At 35.7% G+C, this 27,979-nt stretch overlaps 1 protein-coding gene across 1 annotated transcript; it reads left to right on the plus strand.

Annotated features, from left to right (window-relative positions):
* The first annotated feature begins 538 nt into the window (after positions 1–538).
* Positions 539–27,977, plus strand: LOC117325036 (mutS protein homolog 4-like). The gene is made up of 26 exons (XM_033880940.1): positions 539–673; positions 1,014–1,068; positions 1,333–1,510; positions 1,761–1,918; positions 3,248–3,396; positions 3,835–3,958; positions 4,115–4,181; positions 4,486–4,607; positions 4,907–5,050; positions 6,100–6,371; positions 8,511–8,630; positions 9,970–9,982; positions 10,810–10,863; positions 11,021–11,205; positions 12,151–12,163; positions 16,655–16,700; positions 16,845–16,969; positions 19,286–19,380; positions 19,636–19,683; positions 20,625–20,792; positions 23,152–23,224; positions 23,339–23,403; positions 23,591–23,661; positions 23,950–24,053; positions 26,751–26,839; positions 27,226–27,977. The coding sequence occupies exons 2-26, from the start codon at positions 1,044–1,046 to the stop codon at positions 27,397–27,399; spliced, it is 2,682 nt and encodes an 893-aa protein (XP_033736831.1). The 5' UTR covers positions 539–673; positions 1,014–1,043; the 3' UTR covers positions 27,400–27,977.
* The last annotated feature ends 2 nt before the right edge of the window (positions 27,978–27,979 follow it).

A 27,979-nucleotide genomic window follows, 5' to 3' on the forward strand; every position in this document is an offset into this window, starting at 1 on the left:
AACGATTTTATCGGTACCTCGTCTCTCCGCTCCAGTTTCTGTTGCCAAACTATTTTCTGTTCTGGTTTACCACATGTTTAGATATTGCTTTGCATTCCTATTAGTCAAAACACACAATTGATTTCGATTCACACGTGTCTTTATATATATATTAGGCGTCGTTAGCTGTCACATCGCTACCAAAATGGCAGCGATGACGCCATTTTTACGCTGAGGGAGGGTATGAATAAAGGCGTTTTTGCTGAAGAAAACATCGATAAACGTAATAATCATATGAAAGACAAGTAGAACATACTTTATTGTGATTACTGTGTAGTGGAAATAGAAAGACCAGACAATTATAGCTGGTAAACATGGAATTCAACATTGACCTATTTAACACGGGGCAGAATGGGAAAGTGCCGTAACTTGCGTATGCCTGTCATTGCTACATTTTCAGGTTAATTTCAGGTCAATATTTTTCAGGTCAAATTGACATGAAGAAATTCTGCCTGTGTATCTTTGTCTGAATTATTATATATAAGGACAACGTCTGACCATACCTGGCGTTCAGAATATCTTGTCGTGACTGGTAGCGAAACAAAACGCCAATAGTTCCGAATGAAATTATGCGAGAGTATCCGAAAATTTACAAAAAGAATGTTGGCGCTGGAGGATCGATTACGAATTTATGGTCAGTTTATGTCATATTAGATCAGCAGGTACTGTTACGTACTATTTAGCACATTTTTGTGGTGAAATTCTGTCAATTGATGATATCTGTATACTTTATTGTACAGCAACGGTGTCTAAAACTTTACTATCACTTCCTTTTCGTGAACAGATGCAGACGACGCAACCGTAGGCGCCTACGTCTTGTGAACAGTTAGTCTGAGGTCGACAGTATTGTAGGCCATTTGGTTCTTGCCATGCAGTTGTATCATTGAACATTACGCTGTTGTGATTAGGCCTACATGTACAATGTCCTATTTGCGATGCTGACCGTCTGCTGTAATGATCTCTTTATTTTCCAGATCTATATTTTGAGGAAGTGAAGATTCGATATGGCTACTCTACAACCGAAATATAGTAAGATTAATGGCATATTGTCACATTTTACTTTAAGAAATCTTGTCAAAAGTGGGCTTTACATGGAATGATTTGAGCAAGTCATTGCTTTTTTACTTTCTTTTTATTTGATATAATCAGCGATGTTCAACACAATGATAATAACTACAGTAGGCCTACAGTAACGTTTTAGTTGAAAATTATACATCACCTGTCAGTAATGTTGCATGAATACAACTTATGTCAAAGATTATTTATAGCTTACTTACCTACATATTCTTTCAGATTTTGGACTTCTTCAGACACCAATGTCAAATATTTCTGGATATGAATCGGAAACAACCACTGAAATTGAGAATTTTCATAGGATTCCAAGACAAAATGTGGATCAACAAATGAAGGGTGGAGGGCGTGATTCCAATAAATACCCTTTTACTGCTGGACTGACTTCAAATACATCTAGGTACAGTTTTGTGTATACTTGATATAGTAAATTATCTATGAATTTCTGCACTAAAGCCATCCAGTACATTATATCTTTTGAGCATAGAAATTGAAAGTTACATAATTAATTTTTAGGAATTCCATTAAAGATTTACAAAGGACCACCATTTGGAAAAGACGAGTATTCTCTTGACAATTATTTTTGCCATAATAGTCTAAACTGATGAAAGAAAAGAACACTGATTATTGTCTGTAATGGTCACTTATAGTACAAGTGTTGCTGGGATGAGGAAGAGAGGAAAGTGTTTAGGATATACCACTCCTGGCTCTACTAGCACCCTGAGAACTCCAGGCTCGCGTCGGACTCCTGTCAGCCTGAACTACAGCACAACTACTCCCAGAGATTCCTCATCTGCTGTTATTGTCGGTACTTGTACATTTATATAAACTCAAAATTGTATCTCATTGGTATAGACTATGTAACACACACATCTTCCTTATTTTGAATATATTTTAGGACCTCAGAATGTCAAAGTTATTAGGACCACAAAGTGTTATTTTTGCTAACGCTCTAGCATACATGTATTAATCCAGACTTGATAAGGGCTTATTATGCTATTGAAATTTAGCGCATTTACACAGATATACAACACAAATTCTTCAACACTTCTAGTGAATTCAATTTTTCATAGCTTTGTTTTGAAATTGTTTGACCTGAGCATCCAAAAAAACTTTTTTTTTCTGATGCTGTGGTCAAGGTCAAGATCATTGTCACATTTTGTAGTTTTACTGTAAAAATATACTCCCTGGGCTTTTTCTTAGGGCTTTTTAGGGCCATTAATGGGCCCCATGCCCAATTGAAATTATTTCACATTTAAGCCGAATTCACCAAAACTTGCAGAATAAATCTGTCCCGATTCACCATTTTTCTTCCCAAAATGAGATAAAAAGGCCCCTTGCATCCCAAACCAGTGAGGAAAACCACTTGGTATGCAGTCTTTGTCAGGAATTTTTGTCTAGTCAATTCCTCCTATAGTTTTTATCAGAATTGTTTTTGAAATACTGATGTAGCCATCACTCTGAAGTTGTGCACCTGTGCATATTTTTTTGATCTGCCTATTTTTATTTGAGTTATGCCCCTTTAACTATGATTGTAGACTGAGAATCTTGTCCTCATAACTCCTTCAATTTTGTGTAACATCACTGATGTATACAGCACACACAGATATTCTGCACCTGCTCTTAAATTTTATACACTTGTCAAAGTTAGAAGGGATTATCATGGTATGGTGCTGTCCGTCCATCTGGTGTAAACTTTTGTTTGTATGGACATCTCCTCCTTTTTTCATGCCCCCACCATGAAATAGGGAGGTATATAGTGTTACCCATGTCCTTCCCGTCCTGTCATGTCTTGTGTCCCATCCCGATGTTATTTAACTAGCTAATCTCAGGAACTGCTGATGTGATCCTCACCAAATTGCGTTTCGAGGTGTCAAGTGGCAGTGTGTGTAATGGGGGAATGAGGATATCAGTCAGCCATCCTCGTGACAGCTTTGGTCACCATGACATTTCTGAAAATATAGGTATGATGATACACTGTGATATGTATAGGTTTGTGGAATTAATTTTTTATGTCAGTTAAGAATTGAAGATGGCTGCCAAGGTTTGCATGGGTCCTTGGTGATAATACGGTCAGACACACAGCAGAGCCGTTACTTAATTATAAGTTAATATATTGTATGCAGTTTATTTGTAGCTATCGTAGAGGGAAGAGGATTAGCCAAGGGAGAAATAGGACTAGCAAGTCTGGATCTCAAATGCCCATTCCTAACACTGTCTCAGTTCTCAGATACTCAGACCTATGTTAAGACTATTACCAAGCTCCAGATCCTTCAACCCATTGAGGTAAATTAGCACGCATGAAATGAATTTGCTTAAAATCTGTGTGCCATTTCATTTCATTTGAAATGGCAGCATGTAAAGATTTTTTTTTTTTTTCAATTCTTACATATCACATAAATACAAAAAAAACTTCAATGTCAATGAATCTCAAATGATTTTGTTCTGTTACGAAGTACTTAAACTTGTCCCTACAGAAAGCTTTAATTATAATATTCTATATATTCTGTAACTCATTTGCCTACAATACAATCACCTCTATGCAAAGAAGATTTTAAGTGTCTGCTTGCTCCACAATAAATTATATATACATCCTTTTTATCAATGCTTCTTTACTTTCCATAGTATGAAGTAATTAGTAGATCCTTAAGAATACAGACACAATGTAGATTTATAAGTCAGAAATTGGCATCTGGATCTATTCTGTAGTTTTACATTTTTCAGATCATAGTACCTAATACTGCTTGTGAAAATGGAACCATGACAAAGCTGCTAAAATTGATCAATGATCAGTTCCAAAATACCAGCATATCAACAGTGCAAAGGAAATATTTCAATGAAACAAGAGGTAGAAATATATTGATTACTGTCTATTCATTGTATACGTCTATAAAGTAAAACAAGCAAATACTAATAACTAAATAGTTACTTCAGTATCTGGTTCAGTATAAAATACAATTTTGTTTACCTAAGCAAATATATTTGATTTGCTCTTCTTTTCTAGGATTGCAATATGTGAAGCAGTTATGTGTGCCAGAGTTTAATACAGTGGAGATGGAAGTACGAGTAAAGTAAGCATTGTAGATTTTCCTTTGGCATTTTAGTAATTGCGTCCTTTCTTGATTTGGTAAACCTGACTGTGTATATAGTTTCCTTCATGAACTTGCCTATTTTTGATATTCTGTTTAAGGAAGTTGATTATCTGAAGTCTTGTGTGTTATAATGAATTTTTAAGGTAAATTAAGAAAAAAATAATTGTCAGTCAATCAGATCTAAAATTTCTAACATGGTCACAAATGTGTTGTGTAAGTATTATAGTTGCATTTCACTTAATATTGATACATTTGATAACCTAAGTATCTTTTCATTTTGCAGGTACTATGCTTTGGCAGCAGTGGCATCGCTCATGAAGTATGTAGAATTCATACAGAATATCATGTATGCTCCTGGGTCACTAAAAGTTATCTTCCAGGGAAGTGAAAACACAACAATGATTGGTATGGAAAGTACACTTTGTTATAGAAGGAAATATCTGTCCAAAATCTTGATTTATGCCATCTGGAGTGAAGTGCTCTGACTTTCTATTGAAAATGTGGGTTCAATCTGCTATTTTTATTTTAGATTCATTAACTATTCAAAGGGATTTTTCATGTATTGTTTACCATAATTTCAAACATACATATATTCTCAGTGTCTGTATATGTACATAGAAAAATAATTGAATCAGAATGTTTCCTTTTCATTTATTTTTATATGAAAAATTGTAAATATTATAACATATGCATTTTGGTTGTAGATGCATCTACAGCTAAGAATTTAGAGTTGCTTCAGAACCTGAGAGACCCTACCAGTGACATCACACTATATGGAATACTGAACTATACAAAAACTCCAGGAGGGGCAAGGTTACTAAGAGCAAACATCCTACAGCCACCCTCAGGTAACATTTCACTGATCAGCTTACATTTCCCAATTCTGGCCTCTAAGTTAATTAATGCTATTCATAGAAGTCAGGATGACCTGTTACTGTCGTGCTTCGTCCATCTGCCGTCCGTAGCCTTTTCACACTTCAAACTTCTTCCCAAGTTCCACTTTTGGGATTCAGCTCTAACCTACCTGAAATTATCCTGATATAGTCCTCACCAAGTGCTGCTATTTTTAGGTCTGTCCACAATCCAAGATGGTGACCATCTTTAAAAACACAATTTACATTTCTTTTCTAGTTTCACTTGTAGCTGAAAATTGGTGGGGATGTTAAATTAAGGAAGGGAAGCCAACAAAGAGTTGTTGTTTTTTCGGCTTCATAAAAACTTTGACATGTGACCATTTTGTAACATGATGGCACAATCATTCTTGTCCTGAACAACACCTATTTTAAATTTCTTACCAATTTCCACCAATTTTTCACATTTTAATTTCTTCTCATGTTCCATGAGTGAGATTCAGCTCTAGCTTACCTCAAATATCCTGAGATGGTCCTGACCAAATGTTGTTATGGTTTAGGTTGGTCCAAAATCCAAGATGGCCACCATGGCAGCCATCTTGAAAGATACTATTTAAACTTCTTCTCCAGTTCCACTAGTGTCATTGAGCTGAAAATTTGATTGTAAGGAAGGGGAGCCAACAAAATGTTGTTGTTGTTTTTTTCGGCATCATAAACACTTTGACATAGCAGGCAGCCATGACAGCCATTTTGTAACATGACTGCAATATAGTTTTCCTGAACAAGACCTATTTTAAACTTCTTAAGTTCTACTAGTAGGATTTAATTTGAACTAACCTGAAATGACCTGAGATGGTCCTGACCAAGTGTTGTTATTTTATTGATCTATACTACAGTACTATGGACCTTTAGATCACTGTTATTAGGCCTATGGGTCACTCAGAACATACCAGTTTAGGTACATGTTTGCAGTTTTAAAAAAAAATTCAATGATTTTAAGGTGTTATGACCAAGTTAAGGATAGTCTTTTAACATCTATGTTACAGATCTAGAGACTATAACCATGAGGCAAGATGCCATTGGTGAGTTGACAGAGAAGGAGGAGGTATTTTACAACTTACAGACAGTGATAGGTCAGTTCCCAGATGTTGATCATCTCCTGTCCCTACTGCTACAGATCCCTAAGCAGGAGACAATCAAGATAGCTGAGAGTAAGATCACAAACATTATTTACCTGAAACACACACTGGAGCTTATAGAACCACTGAAGGAGGCTCTGAAGGACTGCGAGAATCCTCTACTAAAAGCCTACTGCAAGGTTGGTTCCTAGTTGTTCATATCCTTTGTATAAGTCAATTAACTACAAGAAATCTCTTGTAGTCAAATCCTTCTGAATGTTTATTTCAAACCCAATAGCCATTGCGCTCCATCCGTCTTTGTCCGCTGTGTGCCATCAAACTTTTACTTTTAAACGCTACTCCTCCTTAACCCAAAAGCGGATTATATATATAAATTACAACCAAATTTGGTGTGAAACATCCTTGAGGGAGGGCAATCATACTGTATATAAAAGAGGCTAGTATGACTGATGGGGCCTGAGTGGCAGGGCCCTAAATGGGGAGTTCACTTTGCTATGGGTTACTTTTCTTAAGCTTTGAGTGGATTACAGCCAAATTTGGGGTGAAACATTCTTGAGGAAGGGCAATCATATTGCTGAAATTTTGCTTTAAAACTCTACTCTCTGAACTTTTGAGAGAATTGCAACCAAAATTGCTAGAGGGAGGGCAATCATATTTAATATAAATGAGGCTGGTTTGACCAATGGGACCCAGAGTGGTGGGGCTCCAAATAGGGAACTTTGCTGTAATTTTGCTTTAAAACCCTACTTTTCCAAAATTTTGGGTGGATTACTACCAAATTTGGTGTGATATAAATGGAGCAAGTCCGATGCCTTGGGATAGAGAGGCGGGACCCCACAAGGGGTACTTTGCTGAAATTTTGCCTGAAAACCCCATTCCTCTCTAAATTTTGACTGGATTGCAATTAAATTTGTTGGGAATTTTTGCTTTTAACCCTACTCCTGAACCCTTTGGTGGATTACATCCGTGTGAAACATCATTTGGGAAGGTGAATCATATGTTATATCAATGAGGCTGATGTGACCCCAGGGGCCAATGGGGTGGGGCTCCAAATGGGAAACTGATGTGAATTTTCACTCTAAAACCCTAGTTCTTCCTAACACATTGGGTTTTTAAATCAAAATTTGATGTAGAACATCATTGGGGATGGTGATCATATTTCATATAAATGAGGCTGGTGTGACCCCTAGGGACATAGGGGCAGGACGAAAAAATGGAACTTTGATGAATTTTTGCTTTAAAATCCTACTCCTCCTAAACCTTTGAGTATAATTTCCTTTAAATTTGATGTAAAACATCCATTAGGGAGGGCAATCATATTTTGTATAAGTAATGCTAGTGTGAACCCTGCGGGTCAGAAGGATTGGGCAGTAAAATGGGCAACTTTGGTCATTTTTTGCTTTAATACCCCCCTCCTTCTTATTCCATGAGTGGATTACATCCAAATTTGGTGTGAAACATCATTTGGAAAGGCCAATCATATGTCATATCAATGAGGCTGATGTGACCTCTTGGTCCAGTGGGATGGGACTCCAAACGGGGAACTTGGGTGAATGTTTGCTTTAAAACCCTGATCCTTCTTAACACTTGGGTGGATTACATCCAAGTTTGGTTTGAAACATCATAAGGGGAGGGCTATCATGTTTTATATAAAGGAGGCTGATCCTTACCCCTTCGGACAGAGGGACAGGTCTTAAAAAGGGGAACTTTGGTTATTTTTTGGTTTAAAACCCTGATCCTTCTTAACTCGTGAGTGGATTGCATCCATGGTGTAAAACATTGGGGAAGGGGAATCATATGTTATATAAATGAGGCTGATGGTACCCCTTGGGCCAGTGGGTTTGGGTCCCAAAAGGGGAACTTAGGTGAATGTATGTTTTAATGTGAATTTTTGCTTTAAAACCCTACTCCTTCTTAACCCTTTGGTGGACAACCAAACTTGATGTGAAACATCATTTAGAGAAGCCAATCATATTTCATATAAATGAGGCTGGTGTGACCCATGGGGCTCGAGTGTTGGAGCCCCAACAGGAAAACTTTGCTGTAATTTTGCTTCAAAACTCTACAACGTACAAAGTAGTTTTGCTTCAAAACCCTGCTCCTCCTAAATCTTTCATTTGATTTTTACCAAATTTTGAGGGAAACATGATTGAGAGAGGGCAATTATACTTATGTCAAAAGAGGCAGGTATGACCAGTCGTGACTATAAAGGTTCAATTGTCAGAAGACCATTTAGGGCCATGGCCCTCTTGTTCAGTCATGCAAAGTGACCAGAAGTGTGTGTGGAAATTCAGACAGAAAATGTTGCATATTTGTAGTCTTTGGAGGATCCTCGGTTTGACATCATCATCACAAAGATATCCAGTGTTATCCATGAGGACACACGCTTTCAGAAGGGAACTCTTCACATGAGAACTCAGAAGTGCTTTGCTGTCAAGGTAAAGATTACCTGTCAAAAACTTCCACCTTGATAGGTTGCTTCCTATAATCTTTGTCCATAGTTTAACTCTCCTGGCTTATATGGTCATGTGAGCTTATGCCATGCCACTTTATCCCTCCTTCCTCTGTCTATTGTTTGTCTACTTTTACTTTGAATGATAATAAGAACCATTAATGTAGGGTTATAATATTTGACTTTGGTAGCTTCCTTGGATGAAATCCAAAATAGTTTATGAATAAAATAACCTTGACCTTTTTCAAGGTTGCAAGGATCAAATTCATTACAACATTTAACAATTGACATTTTCTTATCTTTTTTTAGTCTTTTAAAAGCTGGCATTGATTAGTGCAAAGTTTCCAAAAAAGAATAATCTTGACCCATATGCATCATCATGAGTAAAACAGTTCAAATCTTTAAACTTGATTCCATCATTGATAGAATAGTGATATTTAGTGTTAGCATCAATTACAGATGATAAAAGATATTTTGACACAGTACAAATGTCTCAAATATGATAAGTTCTTTTACAAACATTCTTTGAATATTTTGAATATTTTGTTAAATAATATTGGAAATAATTACAGTTCTCTTTCAGTTTTGATCAAATGGTTTTTGTGGCTTAATATGAAATAAGGTTACCTATTCAGTAACCACAACTGTACATTTCCCTACATCTGGTGATTCTAAATGTTTTTCTCAGCAGTTATTGCCATTGGAACAATCTCCAATGAGAAATGTTTACAATTTTAAAAATTGTGCTGTTTAATGGCATAGCTTGAAGTCCATTGAACTTGGAGTTGATGAGTAAAAGAATATTTGATATATATATTTTAATTGAACATTGATTTGATAAAACTACAAAACTAATCAAGAGTTATTTTCCCTTGAACTTTCCAGTTGGCATATGAATTAAACATTAATGTGATCCTGCTGTGATAATTAACCTCCCCTTACTCCATGTAATATTTGGTAAAAAAAATATATATGTATATTTCTAATGATAATACTTTGCCATATATGAAAATATACCTTAATGAGAAATACATCAAAGTTGAGCGTTATTGTACTCTGCTGATGGAAATGCCATTAAGTGTTGGCAATTTTGAACTTCTCTGTCATAAACAAAAAAATATTGAATCACCACATTCATCACCAAACCTTGATCCTTAAATAAATCATGCAGTCTGATCAATATAGAATTGTATTTCTTGATTTCTTTCATTTTTTTCAGGTTCATATCCACATGTATGTTTGATTTTTAGGAGTTATTAACTTCGTTACACAAATGGAACCATTCTTAATGTTTAGTTTATATAATTTCCATTTTTCCCTTTCAGCCAAATATCAATGGTAAGTTATCAAATAACGTAATATTACTCACACTAAATTTAAATGCTTGCTTCTATTGTGAAATAAGTAGTGATTTTTCTACAGATGACTTTGAACAATAAGAGGATAATTATTTAAACCATGTACCTCAATCACCGATGAAGTCAATACTATGTTACAAATTTCATGTTGAACTGTCTCATTATATATTCAAACCTCTAAACAGACAGAGTCATTTCTAAAAGGCAAAGTTAGCTAATGGCTGTCTCAATGAAAAAAGGTAGTATTGCTATAACAACATTAAAAAAAATTATCAGGGATATTTCAGTAAAATATATATCCTATCGGAGGGTTCCAGAATTCAGAAATCTATGAATGGTGGGTGTTGGATATAATGCAACTTGATATAATGATAGTGTTTAAATGAATAACTGCTTCCCTCTTGGACAAACCTGGAGTCTTCCAATTTGGTAGATATTTTACTAAAATAGCCCTTAATTAATCTTGCTCTGCCATTCTTCTTCTTCTTCTTATACTGACTCTCCTCCGTCAATAATGACGATTATGGGAGTTGATTCATAAAACATTGTACAAACATAATTCTGATATGAAAAAGATATTTCTGGTTGTACATGTAATTCACATATCAAATGCAAACTTAACCATAGATATGCAGTAAAATGACATGAAAGTGGATAATGAAATGCATGCACATGTACTTTGAACGTTACTGGTAAAATGACATTAGGAATTATGAGTCAGGCAATAGACAATAACTTATACCTTATTGTTTTATGTCTATAAATCTATACATGGTGTATTGTGTGTGTTATTTCATCTGTTTAAAGGTTTGTTGGATGTGGCGAGAAGAATGTACACAGAAATTGTGGATGACATATCTGGTAGATATAATATATATGCTCTTGTTCATTGTCTAATATGTATCTGCATGGTTCTTATTAAATGTTATTATTTTCACATGATGGATGTTTGAAACATATTTGATTGTTCTTAATCTGCGGAATCTTGTTTATGATATAAATCATTGATTTTATTTAGAGTTGGTGACACAGTTAGGTACCCAATACAGTCTACCCTTGAAAACCAGCTACAATTCAGCGAGGGGGTTCTTTATCCAGACAACCTCGTCAGGAAAGGATGGTTTAACCACAGACAATTTACCCGGGATTTTTATGAAGGCCACAAAAGTTAAAAGTACTTTAAGCTTTACGACAACAGACTTGGTGAGTCTCGTTCTTCCTATTGCTGTATATTTCAGAACATGTATTAAGGTATGTACTGCTGTCTAGTCCTTTAATTGGCAAAAGCATCAATTAGTGGATTTCAGCATAGATGTTTTCATTGTTTGAAATTGTATCCTTATTTCAAATACTCAGGGATTTTGAAGTGTGATGGAGTTGAAGAGCGAGGCATTGGTGTTACTTTTCTAGAGGTGGCATCAGCATTTGTGTTTAGCTCTCCAAGTTGTTTAATAGCCATAAGTGCATGTTCCACCCAACCAGTTTTATCGCTATGTATTTAGGAAAATTGTATCAGTCCATAGTTTCTTTTACAGTTTTACCCTACAGTTTAATGATTAAATTAGTCTGGGGTTTATGTTGTCAAAACCAAACATGGAATACAATAAATAAAGTATTACATTTATATCTATGCCGAAGCATTTTAACACACATTTCAGATTCTGAATTTCTTCTCCAGTTTATCATTAATTGGACTTCATTAAATAAATGTACAATGTTGAATGTTCTGTTTAGACGTGAGTTTGGTTTGATTTCTCACTAAGTTACATTTGCTGTCATAACCAAATCTGGAATATACTTATATATACATGTGTATATCTTATGGCGACCCCAAAAAACCAGCTTTCATTAATATACATTGATTTTAAATTGAATATCAAAGATGTAACTACATATACTGTTACTACATACTGTTATGACTGATATATGTTGTAAATACTCCTTCATTCATCCAACTTTAAATGGTTGGCAGAATTATAACTTATTGATAGTGATAGGATGCTGATATTTTGCATGGAAATAGTTTTTGGATCAAACAGTTTTATAATCATATGGAAAAAATATGAATGAAATTTTTCAAACTTTTGACTTGTTTTGCATGATGTCTTCTTTTAACTAGAATAATCTATTGATATTGTGGTGTTTCAGATCAAATTAAATGGTATGTTAATGAAAGAGATTTGCCTGCTATTTTAGATGTATTTTTACATGTTTTTACTAATAATATTGGTGCATGTACGAAATTGAGGATTCATTGTTTTGAACAGATATACTTATTTTGTTAGTTTGTCTTAAAAAAATGAAAGAATGGGTCAACATTTGGCCCCCACTTTGATTTCTTTATACTTTGTTCACAATTTGTAGAGGCATGAAAATGAACCTTAAAACATAAGAGTTTCACGTTAGTTATATGCATCTACTTATGTAATATATTTCGTGTTTTGGCTATATTGAAAGTAATTTGTGTTGACTTCTTAACACAGATGTCAAAGGGAATTTTCCAGTATGTTCTAGTATTAACCGATCATTTTACTAGGTACGCACAGGCTTATCCGACACGCAGTAATGTCAGCAAAGACAACAGCCGAGGTGTTATTCAATAACGTCTTTTTGTATTATGGATTTCCCTTAACATTCGGACCAAGGCGCGAACTTTGTTGGAAAGGTCTTCAAGCTGGTATAAAAAAGTCAAGAACGACGCCCTACCACCAGATGGGGGAATGGCCAGTGCAAACAATTTAATCAGGCACTGCTGGATAAGCTTGGAACATGACAAACTGGTGGGAATACAGATTTGAAGAAGCACATTGAACCTTTAGTGCATCCTTATAATTTCACTGGACATACACCGTTTTTAGCTCACCTGGACCGAAGGTCCGGTGAGCTAATGTCATGGCGCAGCGTCCGTCGTCCGTCCGTCAGTCCGTCCGTCCGTCAACATTTGCTTCAAATCGCTACTAGTCTAAAAGTTCTTATTGGATTTTGACCAAATTTGGCCAGAAACATCCTTGGCAGAAGGGGGACATATTTTGCATAAATGGTGACTCTGACCCCAAAGGGGCCAAAGGGGCGGGGCCCATAAGGGGAAATAGAGGTAATTCCTTTAAATCACTACTTGTCATAAAGTTATGAATGGATTTGAACCCAATTTAGTCAGAAACATCCCTGAGGGAAGGGGAACAGATTTTGCATAAATGGTGTCTCTGACCCCCGAGGGGCCAAAGGGGCGGGGCCCAATAGGGGAAATAGAGGTAATTTCTTTAAATCGCTACTTGTCATAAAGTTATGAATGGATTTGAACCCAATTTAGTCAGAAACATCCTTGGGGGAAGGGGAACAGATTTTGCATAAATGGTGCGTCTGACCCCCAAGGGGCCAAAGGGGCGGGGCCCAATAGGAGAAATAGAGGTAATTCCTTTAAATCGCTGCTGCTAGTCATAAAGTTATGAATGGATTTGAACCCAATTTAGTCAGAAACATCCTTGGGGGAAGGGGAACAGATTTTGCATAAATGGTGACTCTGACCCCAAAGGGGCCAAAGGGGCGGGCCCATAAGGGGAAATAGAGGTAATTCCTTTAAATCACTACTTGTCATAAAGTTATGAATGGATTTGAACCCAATTTAGTCAGAAACATCCCTGGGGGAAGCATAAATGGTGTCTCTGACCCCCGAGGGGCCAAAGGGGCGGGGCCCAATAGGGGAAATAGAGGTAATTTCTTTAAATCGCTACTTGTCATAAAGTTAAGAATGGATTTGAACCCAATTTAGTCAGAAACATCCTTGGGGGAAGGGGAACAGATTTTGCATAAATGGTGCGTCTGACCCCCAAGGGGCCAAAGGGGCGGGGCCCAATAGGGGAAATAGAGGTAATTCCTTTAAATCGCTGCTGCTAGTCATAAAGTTATGAATGGATTTGAACCCAAGTTAGTCAGAAACATCCTTGGGGGAAGGGGAACAGATTTTGCATAAATGGTGACTCTGACCCCAAAGGGGCCAAAGGGGCGGGCCCATAAGGGGAAATAGAGGTAATTCCTTTAAATCGCTACTTGTCATAAAGTTATGAAAGGATTTGAACCCAATTTAGTCGGAAACATCCTTGGGGGAAGCGGAACAGATTTTGCATAAATGGTGACTCTGACCCCAAAGAGGCCAAAGGGGCGGGCCCATAAGGGGAAATAGAGGTAATTCCTTTAAATCGCTACTTGTCATAAAGTTATGAAAGGATTTGAACCCAATTTAGTCGGAAACATCCTTGGGGGAAGCGGAACAGATTTTGCATAAATAGTGGCTCTGACCCCAAAGGGGCCAAAGGGGCGGGGCCCAATAGGAGAAATAGAGGTAATTCCTTTAAATCGCTACTAGTCATAAAGTTAAGAATGGATTTAAACCCAATTTGGTCAGAAACATCCATGGGGGAAGGGGAACAGATTTTGCATAAATGGTGACTCTGATCCCAAAGGGGCCAAAGGGGCGGGGCCCAATAGGGGAAATAGAGGTAATTCCTTTAAATTGCTACTAGTCATAAAGTTATGAATGCATGTTCTAAAAACAATTCTTGAGGTCATTCAGACCTTAGAGAGTGGACTTCATTAATCTTTAAAGCAGTTCGGATTCCCACACTATAACCATATATAGCATTGTTTGAGATTTACAAATAAAACAAATTGAATATGAACAATATTTTGACATTTGGTCTAATCCAACCAGGTGAGCGATACAGGCCCCATGGGCCTCTTGTTTATGTATGGGAGACACCTGATATTGCCGAGTGATCTTGTGGTTGGGATTCAACGATCCAACACAGGAAAAGTTTGTTTGTTTTTTGTTTAACGTCCTATTAACAGCCAGGGTCATTTAAGGACGTGCCAGGTTTTAAAGGTGGAGGAAAGCCACTGCGGCCCCACAGGAAAAGACCGTGGCTATTCCCAATATGAGTTATTACTGTTGCAAATAACTAAAAAGCATGTACATTGTATAAGTTAATACACTTTTGTAATAAACTAAAATTTAAAAAAAAAATCATATAGGTTTTAAAAATAAAATCAATGATAATCCAATCTTCATGATTATGGGAAATTGTGCATTGGACATGTTTGACATGCTAAAAAAATAAGTTGCCAGTAATATTTCCTCAAATTGATTCTGTAGAAAGTATATGTACAGTTTTAAAGAAGTATGAAATATAGACTGTGATTACAACTATACTAATTCGTATTGATAATGTTGGATATATTCTAAATTTCGTCAATATTTTGTATGCTATTCAAGTTAAATGTATCACTACGCTAACCTCATGTATGTCAATATGACATATTTGGTATCAAAATAAGGGTAAATAAAAACTGTTATAATTTATTTTTAAATCTACATAAGTATATGAAAATTATTAACCATTTTGTTAGGGTACCCCCCTTCACTCAACCTGGTGTTAAACAAGGAGGTCCACTTTGACTATTTATACGATAATGGTTTACTTTCATGTATCTAAATATGGTGAAAAAATAAAAGAATTTGAAGGGGCCGGTGCTTATGTTAAATATCCATATGCGTTGACCCACCCTTTACAAATATTAAAAAAAAAAAAAAAAAATGGATTTTTTTTTTCTGGCACCAAATTGTGCACTATTCAAATTGCTAATCACCTTGGTCCATTGTCAATCTTTGAATAATGTTTGTTAACGGATTTTCCTAAGAAAATGAAAATGTTGACCATAGTTTCTTCGCTAACCTGGACTAAGTACCATTTCCAGAAAGTAATCATGGAATATTTCTGAAAATACACAAGTTCCTTATGGTATAATACATCTTTTGACTGAGCAGAAACTATGACTGCTGACATGTAGCTGCAGCAATCTTGCATTCTAAGTATAAAAAGTGTTAGCACTCTTTCTTAGGAAGTACTTCAGGGTTGATTCTGAAATTCCATATTCCCGCCTATGCAAATTGCATTTGATAGACTGATCGAAAAGCAATATGACTGAAAGGTAGGAATCTTGAATGCTTAATTTTCATGTTTGTTAAGACTTTCACAGAAAGTATTAGTGGTAACTGTCTTTCAAGTATGGTTCTGCCTATTGAAGTATATGACTAACTTAGATACTTTAAAGGTTATTTTCAAGGGGTTCCTTGTAAACCCGGTCTTCAGATCTATGTGATGAAATCTCAGATTAATATACATCAATAATACTAATGGTGAAATTCGTTCATTTCATAACAAACAAACAAAAAAAAAAACGAAATGTGCACCCTTTATTGCTTTGTGTAAATCTGAAAAAAAATGGTCGAACTGTGGAATGGAAAAAAAATCATCTTAGAGTTTGACAGCTGCAGTTACCAGCATTGGAACAGAAAGTACGGAATAGGTAATTTAATTTAGCCACTTGTTTACATCGAACCATTCTAGTCAATAGGTTTAAAAGCCGATAACCTCACTCTCAAGACAATTAAACACAAGAACATTTATTGAATGACAAAAACGTCAATGTTGGAAGTAGACAATTATTCCTTAACATTACCGATGTACATGTTAAATCAATACCCGCAAAATTTTGTTATATAAACATATTTAAGAGTCAAAATCACATATTGCTTCCTACATGTATGTGTTTCTTTCCAGTAATTCAATTTTGCCAATTCTATGTATATTTTCAGCAAGAATCCAACAATCATTAGAGGAAATATACCTTATGGCGAACATGTAAGTTCCTCAAGACATTCGATATATGCAATTGTATATTAGTGCTTGAACATTTTGAACTATAACTTTGTTAGAAATGGTTTATTTGTATATTCCAGCCATTTCATAAATGTTTCTTTTCATTATTGAAATAAATATTGACAGAGTTGTGACTGCCTTGCTGAATGACATCAGGAGTTACTTGGGCTGTCTCTATAAACTGACAGAATCCGTGGCCATTATAGATGTTCTTCTGTCGTTTGCCCATGTGTGTACTCTGTCAAATTATGGTGAGTTCAAAATGCCTATCAAAAAATCATCAAAATATAGAATCTACAAAACAAATTTCAATTTATTTACAAAATCAGTTCTTTTTGCAATAATCTAATGATAAATGAAATAACCTGTGCAAGAGTGATGAACGAATAAGCCTTTTATACCCCGTTGTTGTCCTAATTGGCTACATGCATGTATAATGCCTCTTCTCGAAAGAAGCACAGACATTTTCTTGATTTAGGTGTATTGGAAACCCAAGCACAAGGCATGCTGTACCCTGCTGCATACGTTCGTAAAAGGCAACTTCTGTTGCGCCCCTTGCTAATTTTTGCTGATTTTTTTTTACCCATTGCAGCACGATACGGATCTTTGTCCTTTCCTTTCTTTTACTTCTTGGACTATGCTCCATTATGGCGGTCTTAACACATGCTCTTGCATGACTCTTTAAAATTGTCAGCCCCATACTAACTAGTCACCGACATTTTATTTTCAACTTTACTTCTACTTTTTATGTTGATTACATTATATAAAAATCCAACAAAGCTGAATGAAATGCATAGACATTGATAGGAATATGATTGTTTGTTTCATTTATCAAAACGATAGAATGTCATGTGTAAGGAAAATATATTTCTCACAAACGCGATAAATCAAGTGCAATCTACAGGCAAACGATTGATTTGCATGGGGACCTTTTAAAAAAGAACAAGACTATAAGACCAGGTGTTCCGAAAGGATAAGTGCCTTGTGCTTAAGGAATACATACTCACAGTTTATGAAGTAAAAAGAAATTATGTTTTCGCCAATCAATTGATTACTCTATTCACCTTTTGAACAACTGGACCATAATATGTAATTCCAATGATATCAAAATATACTTAAAATTCAGTTTGTATATCATAGTTATACTTTTTTACTGCTTTGGACTTATAAATGCAATATATTGAATTTCTGTTTTATCAGAATGTTTGTCACAAAGTAAGGAAGAAATGAAAAGGATGGAACGATGAATAAGCTATCTTGCTGGCTTATTCGTCGTTACAACCACATTCTACACTTTTATCAGAGCTAAGGTTAAAAACGACTCTGTCGTGATGTAATGACATAATTCTCTTGAAAACATGACATAACTTGATATAGGTATAATAGTTAAAACGTGATGCTGACCATAAAAACATTATACAACAAATCAGCTGTATCACTAATCAAAAACGTTGTATGAGTACCTTAGGTGACATTCTTGGCCAGGAAAGTTTCAAGATTGGCGAATTATCGGCCATATTGTTCGACACTAGGTTTACTGAATGGATCCGATAGATGATACAGGGTTTCGCCACTAATACGAAGGTTCCTCAATTAAATATATCTGATATACAATTCCCCGTATTATTTCCATTCAACTGAATCTCGAAACCTATATTTGTCTTCCAAAAAAATACCAACATATGGTTTTTCTGCGAGCATCTATCGCCAAAATCGTGATAATTGAAACATAATATTAAATATTGAATCTACAGTAGCATGTAACACCGTAGGTTCAAAAGCATGTGTGCTGTTATCTAGAATTGAAACAGCCACTCTTATCATCCAGCTAAAGGATAAGCTGTCCCTGTTGGTTACGTTTTTACGTTTAAGGATCGGACTTGGGGGCTATGAAGGAAAAGTCCTTAACGTCAAGTATATAAAGCTGTATGTACCCAATCAAAATGGTCAGAACAGATGTCCTCAAGACTGTTATGAAAAAAAAATCAAGAAGGAGTACCACAGTGTGATGTCATGAGTATTCGGATCTTCCTTTTTTTTCCGTTAGAAAATAGTTATCGGAAGTTACTGTATTTTTAATGAAGGAAAATAATACATGTAAATGTGAACGCTTGAAGTATGATGTATGTGTTTTGTCTCCATTCGTTTATATTTATTGGATATCCGTCTTGGTAAGTCTTCAAATGCAAATTGTTCAATAACGATGCACGTACATTCCCCATCGGAATATTAATACATTCTTTTGAAATATTCATTTTTGTCGACCATTTCCACAGAAATATTTTGAATCGTGCTTTGGAGGGAGATAAATCGTAAATCCCTTATACAGGATATTTTGAGAGTGATTTGCTTCGTTACACCAATATAGCGTCGCTTAGTTCCGGATTGTTTCAACTGTGACTTCTGCTCTTTTGATGCGCCATTTCAACTTCTTTAAGATCTTGATAAAAATGCATCTTGATATATACTGTAAGTGTTGTAGATGTCGTATTACCATCAATGCGAAAAAAATGATAGAGGACTAGGTGATTACTCGTGCTGATTATTATATCCTGTTATATTTGCAGTGAGACCGGAGTTTACAGATACTTTGGCCATCAAGCAAGGTCGACATCCCATTTTGGAAAAGATTGCTATTAGCCAAATAGTACCAAACAATTCTGTGAGAAAAACAACTTTGACTTGGACTTCATTATATGTTCAGAAAATTGAATTGATATCGATATATATGTATTTAGGATAATCTAACAAATGCTCACTGTCTGACATTATGCTAAGTTTGTGTAATATGGATCATGTCTTGGTTATATTAATATTGACTCGCATTATTTATCCGTTAAATTGTTATTGAGGTTATAATGGTTTTACATTAGTTTATGTCATTCTGTCATTTCTTAACTTTTGTGTATGACGTTAGTATGCTTCAGATGAAAGCAACTTCCTCATGGTGACTGGACCGAACATGGTAAGAATCCTGAACATGCTTTGCCAAGCTTTTTTTTTTTTTTTTTGGCATTTCATGAATATGAATTTAAAATAGAAAGCTAAATTTGATGTAAGATTTTTAGCTCACCTGGCCTGAAGGAGCAGCATTCGTCGTCTGACGTCCATCAAAATTTCCTTTAAATCGGTACTATAGTCATAATGTACTGAATGAATTTTAACCATTACGGTTGGAAACTCTGTTTTTGATCAGACACTTGTCTCTCTCCACCGAAATAACTGAATACTAATATTTATTTAATAAATAGATTTTAAAGTACCAAATTAAATATCATAAAAACAGAAAATAGATTAGATTATCATGAAATATCATTTACAAATATTTCGCTATATATTCTATATTTTCCATTCTTGACTAATAACCGGAATTCATTATTTGTAATAAATGCACTTTATTATGGAGAGAACTTTTAATATAGACTTAAGTCCGATGTTTAATCCAATTGTTTCCCAATAGAATATGTTGCAATATATCTTAACCGCATGAGGCCAGAAACATCCTTGGCGGAAGGGGAACAGATTTTTTTCTGAACGCCTGAATGGATTTTGATGATATTTGTTCTGGAGCATTATTAGGTAAGGGAGATCTAATTTTGTATGAACGGAGGGTGTGGTTCTCCTTGGGCCGGAGAGGCAGACCCTAATTAGAGAAATTGAGGTAAATCCTATAAAACTGTACTAGTCGTGAACGCCTGAATTGATTTTGATGAAAGGTCTTTAAGACCATTATTTGGTCAAGTACATCTAACATTGTATAAACAGAGAATTTTGCCAAAATTATTGAAATATCCAGGTGAGCGATGCAGGCCCGGCATCTGGCCTCTTGTTGTCTGTAACTATGCAGCATCAAATAACTTAAATCATGCGAAACTGGCATTTGCATACATTGGAGGTTATTTTCAGAGTGGGAAGTCGACATATCTGCGGCAAATCGCTCTTCTTCAAATTATGGCCCAGATTGGATGTAGTGTTCCAGCCGAGTACGCCTCTTTCCGAATAGCTGACCAGATCTTCTCCAGGATAAGCACTGAGGATGAAATGGAAACTAATTCGTCGACGTTTACTCTAGAGGTTATTGCAAACTATATCTGTAATAATAACTAGATTTCTTTCTGGAACACAACACGTACTTAACGCATACAATCATCACATTTCTTTAATAAACTACTACATGCTAAAATGATCTTAAGTCACTTGAAACGAAGTCTCAATGACCTATTTTAATCGCCGTTTATTCGTCGTCGTGTGTCCGTAAACAATTTACATTTTCGACTTCTTCGCTAGAAACACCTTAACCAATACGTAATTTCCGAGTTAACACATCTCAGTTTTTATACGCCCGACGAAAGACGGGACGTATTATGTTATTATGTTGGCGGGTGGGGGGGCACATATTGTTTCCGGACCATAACTCCAATACTATTCTACCCAGGCTCTCCATACTTGACACAAATATACATCTTGATGAGCCGGAGTGTCGCATACCAAAATCATGCCCCTTACCCCCGTATTTGCGGAGTTATTACCCTTTGATGATTTTACTTGTCCGGATCATAACTCCAATACTACTTGACCCAGGCTCTCCATACTTGACACAAATATACATCTTGATGAGCCGGAGTGTCGCATACCAAAATCATGCCCCTTACCCCCGTATTTGTGGGGTTATTCCCCTTTGATGATTGTGTAATTGCTCACCATTCACTTAATAATGGTATTAGGAGGCTGATTCTTTGCAAAGAGGTTCTTTTAATATATATATTCTGTATATAAACATGTGAACTAATTTTTGTATTGTGTCTAAAGCAAGGTTTCCCATATTTGCAACATATATACATCTCATCATTTAAAGTTGCCCTTCGGTTTCGACTACACACCATTATGTGTATCAGTATCTCCTTCCAACTTTCCAACAATGATACTTCATTTTAAAGCATTACAACCTGTGAAACTACCCCCTTCCAAGTGTCAAATATTGTGGCGGGCGTATGTTGTGGCCCTTGTTTTTAAATGTAGTTGCTGACATCTAACCTACAGAGAACTAAACTATATCGATAACCATTTATCTTGAAAACATGATACACAAAACAACAATAATAATGAGCAAATATGAAAGCTTTCTAAGAACCGTGTACATGTCGGTAAACTCAAATTAATGCAATGGAATAACGTCTGAGCAGGACCCCTCTCGGTGAGTTTCCCGTCTACAAAATAAAGATTCGCCAATTTTTTTTTCGGGGTCGGTTATAATCAGGTCCACATTCTCTCAATATCCCTATTTTTCCAGTTTGCCGACAAAAAGTATTTTACACCTATATTCATATCAACAATAAGACACCTTCTGATTCTAGCCCTACCTCCAGTGCTGGCGCGCTACTTTCACCAACAAACGGGGGGGGGGGCTACTACATTTCAGGGATGATAACTGCCATGGAAAGCGCAAGTCAGAACTCAGAAATTGCTTATTGCATGGAAATTTGCAGAAACCTTCCAATGAAAATTGTGAATTATATGGTCCCTAAACGCAAGGGGCGTAAAGGACGGAACAATATGGACTCAAATACTCTTCATAGATGGAGGGTTTTAGGTACTCCAACTAGCTAAAGGTCTCTGGCTATTTTTTAGTTCTGACGGCTACCAACCTTTAGCAACCAAACCCTATTTGACACGTATTTCAGGGCGTAAAGGAAGAGACAATAATATCAGTATATATAAGTCTAAACTTGATGACAATCGTGTGTACTTACAATTAAGGTATATATCCCAACTGTCTAATCACTTATTCCCACCAAGTTAATAATACTTACACACAAAACACTTTTCCCCATCATTCTACCGCTTCAAGTAACCTGTTTCGAACATGACGGCATTGGTTGTTAAAAATATGAGATGTGTGTACCAAGCGGAACAAATAAAAAGTATGATGAAAAAGCTTTCGTCTGTTCTTGCTTTGTGTTCCATTTTTGTATTTACCGGGCCGCCGTTTTCAATCCAACTTCTTACCGGAATGAAGCCTGAACATGAAAATAATCGTGTCTTTGATTGCTACTTTTTGTATCTAATGATGAACTCATGAAAAAGAGTTATTAACTTTACATTGTTAAACATTTAAATATAAGTTAACCGTTTAATATAATCGAAGTCCTTTCTTGGAAAATTTTACAGCCTGCGCAGAGTAAATTCGCCTTGAGAAGTTAGAGGTTGCACGGCGCCTCTCATAACTTTCTTGCCATGTTATTCTCTAAAATTGTTAGCCGACTCACAGAAATGACACACGAAACGCCTATTTAACACTCGAGTGGTTCACTTTTTCAGTTGTTGCGATTCCTCTTCCTCTGATTGTTTCCATATTGTGATGTTTTGAATCGGCGAATCTATATTTTCCCCATACGCTACCGTAATTACATTCTTTTTTATATTTCAATTGTAGATGAAAGAAGTAAACTACATCATTCAGAATGCATCCAACAGATCGTTGGTTATCATAGATGAGCTTGGAAGAGGTATGCTATAAGAAATATATCTTTGTTTCTTCTGTGACTTAACTGTTGGAAAATATTATGCATTTCCCTTTATCAATTAAATTAAATATTTCTACCAAGACTTTTTTTTTTCAGGTACCAGTCCAGAGGAGGGAGTGGGACTCTCTCATTCCATTTGTGAATACCTGATTCAGTTGAAGGTACCACTGGAAAGATAAAGTGTTTATTGAACTCAAAAAAGAATTTCAATATAGCATCTGAACGATTGCAGAACTCTTTAATTTTGTTTCAATAAATATTATAGGTAGTTCTTCAAATCAAAAAGAAATATTCAGGAGTCATATAATCATTTCCAATATAACACATTACTTCTCGGTTTTCTTCCAGGCCTTTACTATTTTTGTCACGCACTTCCTTGAACTGACCAATTTGGATGTGCTGTATCCTAACGTGGAAAAGTAAGATTTTTGGTGCATTAGATGGATTTAAATAATAAGAGTTATACTTGAAGAGTGCATGGTCTGAGAGCAGTAACTAGAATACTAGGAGAAAACACTTGTGGTCGTGTGTGAAACCCATATCACTTCATGTCTGATCGGGAATTCGCTCGCTCGCCCTGTGACGAAAGCCAGTGTGCTATCTTCTGTGTTACACGACAATCCAATTTAACCCCTGTCTGATACAGAATTGATATTGCTATGTTTGTAACAGCCCCTGTATTAATAACACTGAAATTTTATTTGCAGCTACTGTTTTGATGTCCAGAGATCTGTATGCACTGAGAGTGCAGAGGAAAAAATCATTTTTACACACACAATTCAAAAAGGCAAGACAGAGGAGAGACATTATGGTACGTAAATAGACTAAATTCGTTGTGGTGTGTGGCTTCCCAATCTTCAAAATTATTAAGGAACCTGATATTTTAAAGCAAGTTCAGACTTTAAGTAAGTAAAGGATAGTCTACTAGAACATGGGGAACTAAGAATTCCCTACTAGATCATTATTATGTACAAATTTACTATTTCTAGTTCACTTGGTCTGAAGGACCGAGGAGAACTTATGAAATACTGTGGCGTCCGGAGTCTGTCTGTCCATCAACAATTGACTTCTACTTCATAACGCTGATTGGAATTGAACAACAATTGACTGGTAGCATCGATAGGAGGTGGATATTCAAAACTGCAAAAATGGTGGGACTGACTCCTCTAGGGACTGAGGGGTGGGGCCAAAGGGGTCAAATTGGCTAAATTGATATAAAGGACTTCTTTTCTGAAACTAAGCTTTAGATAACACTCATATTTGACTGGAAACACCCACATGGGGTAGGGATTCAAAATTTTGCAAATGGTGGGGCTGACCCCCTGAGGGGCAGGGCCAAAATGGGTCAATTTGGCGATATTGATGTTAACGACTTCTCTGCAACCAAGCAGTGTATGATATTGTATTTCACTGGTAACATCTCGAGGTAGCTGGGATTCAAATTTATACAAATGATGTGGCTCACCCCCAGGGGTCTAAGGGGCGGGGGGTGGGGGAGACAAAAGAATGTTTGCCTATATATTGTTAAAAACAACTAATTATCCTCTGGAAGTAAGCGATGTGTATCACTCATATTTGACTGGAAGCATCCCGAGGGGTTTGGGATTCAAACAGCTACAAATTGTCCAGCTGACCCTAGAGGGCTGAGGGAATGGGCCAAAAGGAAGCAATTTTACTATATTGCTATAAAAAAACTTCTTCTCTTGAATTAAGCGATGAAAATTACTCATAATGGTGTGGTTCACCCCCAGGGGTCTAAGCATTTTTAGGTGATGAGGATTAAAAAGAAAATGCAAATTGTGCGGATGACCCACATGGGGCTGAGGAGCGGAGCCAAAAGGGAGCAATTCGGCTATAATGTCATAAACCACTCTTTGTATTTTTGAAACCTTTGAGATTTCCACCCTATAACCATATATAGCATTGCTGGGCACGAAGACATAAAAACGATCCTGTTGTTAAAATAGGCCGTTGGGTCTTTCATCACTCCAACCCCTAGAAACTTAGTTTCTTTGTTTTAAGGATTGAATCTTGATTTGGTCGATTTCATGGGGTCATGAATTGAGTTGCTCTTGAGACAAATTTAATGAACTGCGAAGCAGTTCATGTTGAATTTGTCTCAAGAGCAACTCAATTCATGGCCCCATGAAATCGACCAAATCAAGATTCAATCCTTATATTTCAATTGTTTTTTTTTTCGAATAAAAAAGTCTGTGTAGATATTAATGTCTCGTAGCTTGTGCAAGTCTAAATGGGGAAAAGCCCAAGGAGTTCCGGATTGTGCATGTCTAGTCGGTCGAGTAAAATAGTCCGCCATTTTAGTATTAAAAAACAGTATTACTTTGTCAAAATTTAAGTATTTAGCATATCTGGTCTTTCATAAAATACAAGAATAAATCATATATTTGATTATTTTGGTAATTATTCCATGTTTATAACAACAATATAGAAAAAGCGAAATAGTTCCGCGGAAGGATTTTTAACCATGTATTCATACGCACTGATCAGTGTTAATCTGGTCAAATTCATGAGCAAATGAAACAGATTAAGTTTGGTAGTTTCATTGAGTCCAACTTGAGTAGAAATTGAAATATATATATTTGAAACTGTTTAGATCCCCGCCCTATAAAACCATATATATAATTGTTGGGCATGAGATAAATACAATCATGATGTAAATATAGGCCCTGAGGTCTTTCCCCTCCCCTAGGGATTTTTTTTGACATCAACAAATTAAGCTATTAATAAATGGAGCATATTTTGACGTTTAATCAAATCCAACCAGGTGAGCGATACAGGCCATCTGGGCCTCTTTTTATTTTATGGCTTAAGCCTGAATATGATAATTTGTGATGATTTGGTGGTAGTCTTGCTTCAAGATCAGTGTTTGAGTGTTTCCATGGTATTAATCTACAATTTGTGTTTGATATCCCAGTGTTATATCTGTGTAACCAAGTTCCTTAATTGTTATAAGGGGTTAATATCGAAGATGTTGATATTATAACAGGTGAGCGATCGGGGCCTCTTGTTTACAAAACGACATTTCTACCTGAGAATTAAAACTTGTTTTGCAGTCAGTTTGGTTTTGTATCCCATTACATCATAATCATAAGCCAATGAAGATGATTAAGATAATCTATCATGTATTCCAGAAAAATTGTCTCTTCAATATTTGGGTCACATCAGGTAAAGCTTGGTCAAATCATGTTATATATTATGGTAATGACTTGCCAAATACGAGTTTACTTTAGAAAATAACAAAATGTTATTGAATGTAATTGAAACAATTAATATAGGAAGCTACTCTGTCGTTTGTAAACATTTCATCAATTTACGTTTAATACCCTCGTCAAAGTTTAGGTTGATCAAGGGTACCAAAATTAAAACCATTATTACATTCTTTAGCATCTTTATATTTTCTGTAGTAAACAGGTCAAATTCTTATTGTGTTTCATTTTCATTTCACTATAGCAGTGAATAAAAAATATATATTAACACGATTTTATAGGAATGGAGTTGGCAAGAATGTCGTGTCTACCGAGAGATGTGATTGAAAAAGCAGCTTCGTGTGCCTTAAAGATATCGAGAGCTAAATATGCAAGTATTGCATTAAATTGAATCAGAATTGAAAATAAAACTATTTTGTCTTTAGTATACGTAATAAATATAGAGCATCGACCATTTGGTTAAATTTTGAATATACCTCAATGTATTTTAGAACGCAGATAAAGTCTTACATCTGTCGAAAGTGTGTTAAAACAATTATGAAATTTACACCTAGCAATAAATATAATTTACTGTTTTATTTAAATAATTATATATATAGTAAAAGTTTTAATATTGGAGCTTAAAATCAAAGTATAAGAACAAGACACGTTTTTGATTATCGATATGATGATGATATAGATAGTTAACAACAATAATAAAAATGATAAATAAAACATACATCTATCTATTTGTGAATAAATAATGACTAATTTCAGGTTGAGGATAAAAATATTACTGAGAAAAGTAAACAACGGGCTGTGTTTAAACTTGCAACAAGGCTTGTTCAGACTGCAAGAAATTCGAGGCTGGATTCTGATGGGCTGAAGATTTATCTTCATGGGATGAAAAGTCAATATGAAAAAGAAGCAGGTGTTGTAGTTCCATTGTAGTCCTGTCCTTGTCTTCTCGCTACAGTGTGGTGTTCAGCGTTATTGTTTTGTCTTTCGTTCCTACGTTATGTGAATCTTTACGTGAAGATGGAAAAAAACTGTAGTTAGAAGATGGTTATAACGAAGTTCAAGGTACACCAGAAATTATGAAGCGTGAACTGTAATTGGCTTTAATGTTACATTTACAAATGATTTTTCGAAAACCGGTGAGAATTGGTTCTTTTCAAAGTAATGTAATGATATTGAATTGTTAATTTACATTAACTCAAACAATGATCCTGATCAAATGATATAAAATGTCGATACATACGTTGTCCGATGTATAACATGTAAATTTGTGTATTATTGTACTCCAACGGAATTCAAGGTTGCCTTTAAGAATTCGTTGTAAGAAGCCGAAATTCTGTGTCATAGGCATTTTGTCGGGAGTTTGACATCTACCTTACATATCTGACCTGTTGAAAACACATTAACTCGTTCAATCACTATTTCATCGTTCGCTGTAATCGTGTCTTATTATGATAAGGTGTGTGTCTTGTTATTATTATTCTCTTTTTCAAATAAACATATTCCTGATATA

This window comes from Pecten maximus, chromosome 4, assembly GCF_902652985.1.
Source record: "Pecten maximus chromosome 4, xPecMax1.1, whole genome shotgun sequence".
NCBI lineage: Eukaryota > Metazoa > Mollusca > Bivalvia > Pectinida > Pectinidae > Pecten > Pecten maximus.

Bases quoted from the DNA above. Each gene is read 5' to 3' on its own strand.
- LOC117325036 (XM_033880940.1), top strand. From the start codon at position 1,044: ATGGCTACTCTACAACCGAAATATA. The intron at 5,051-6,099 runs GTAACATTTCAC...TCTATGTTACAG, and splicing joins CATCCTACAGCCACCCTCAG to ATCTAGAGACTATAACCATG. The intron at 16,970-19,285 runs GTGAGTTCAAAA...TTATATTTGCAG, and splicing joins GTGTACTCTGTCAAATTATG to TGAGACCGGAGTTTACAGAT.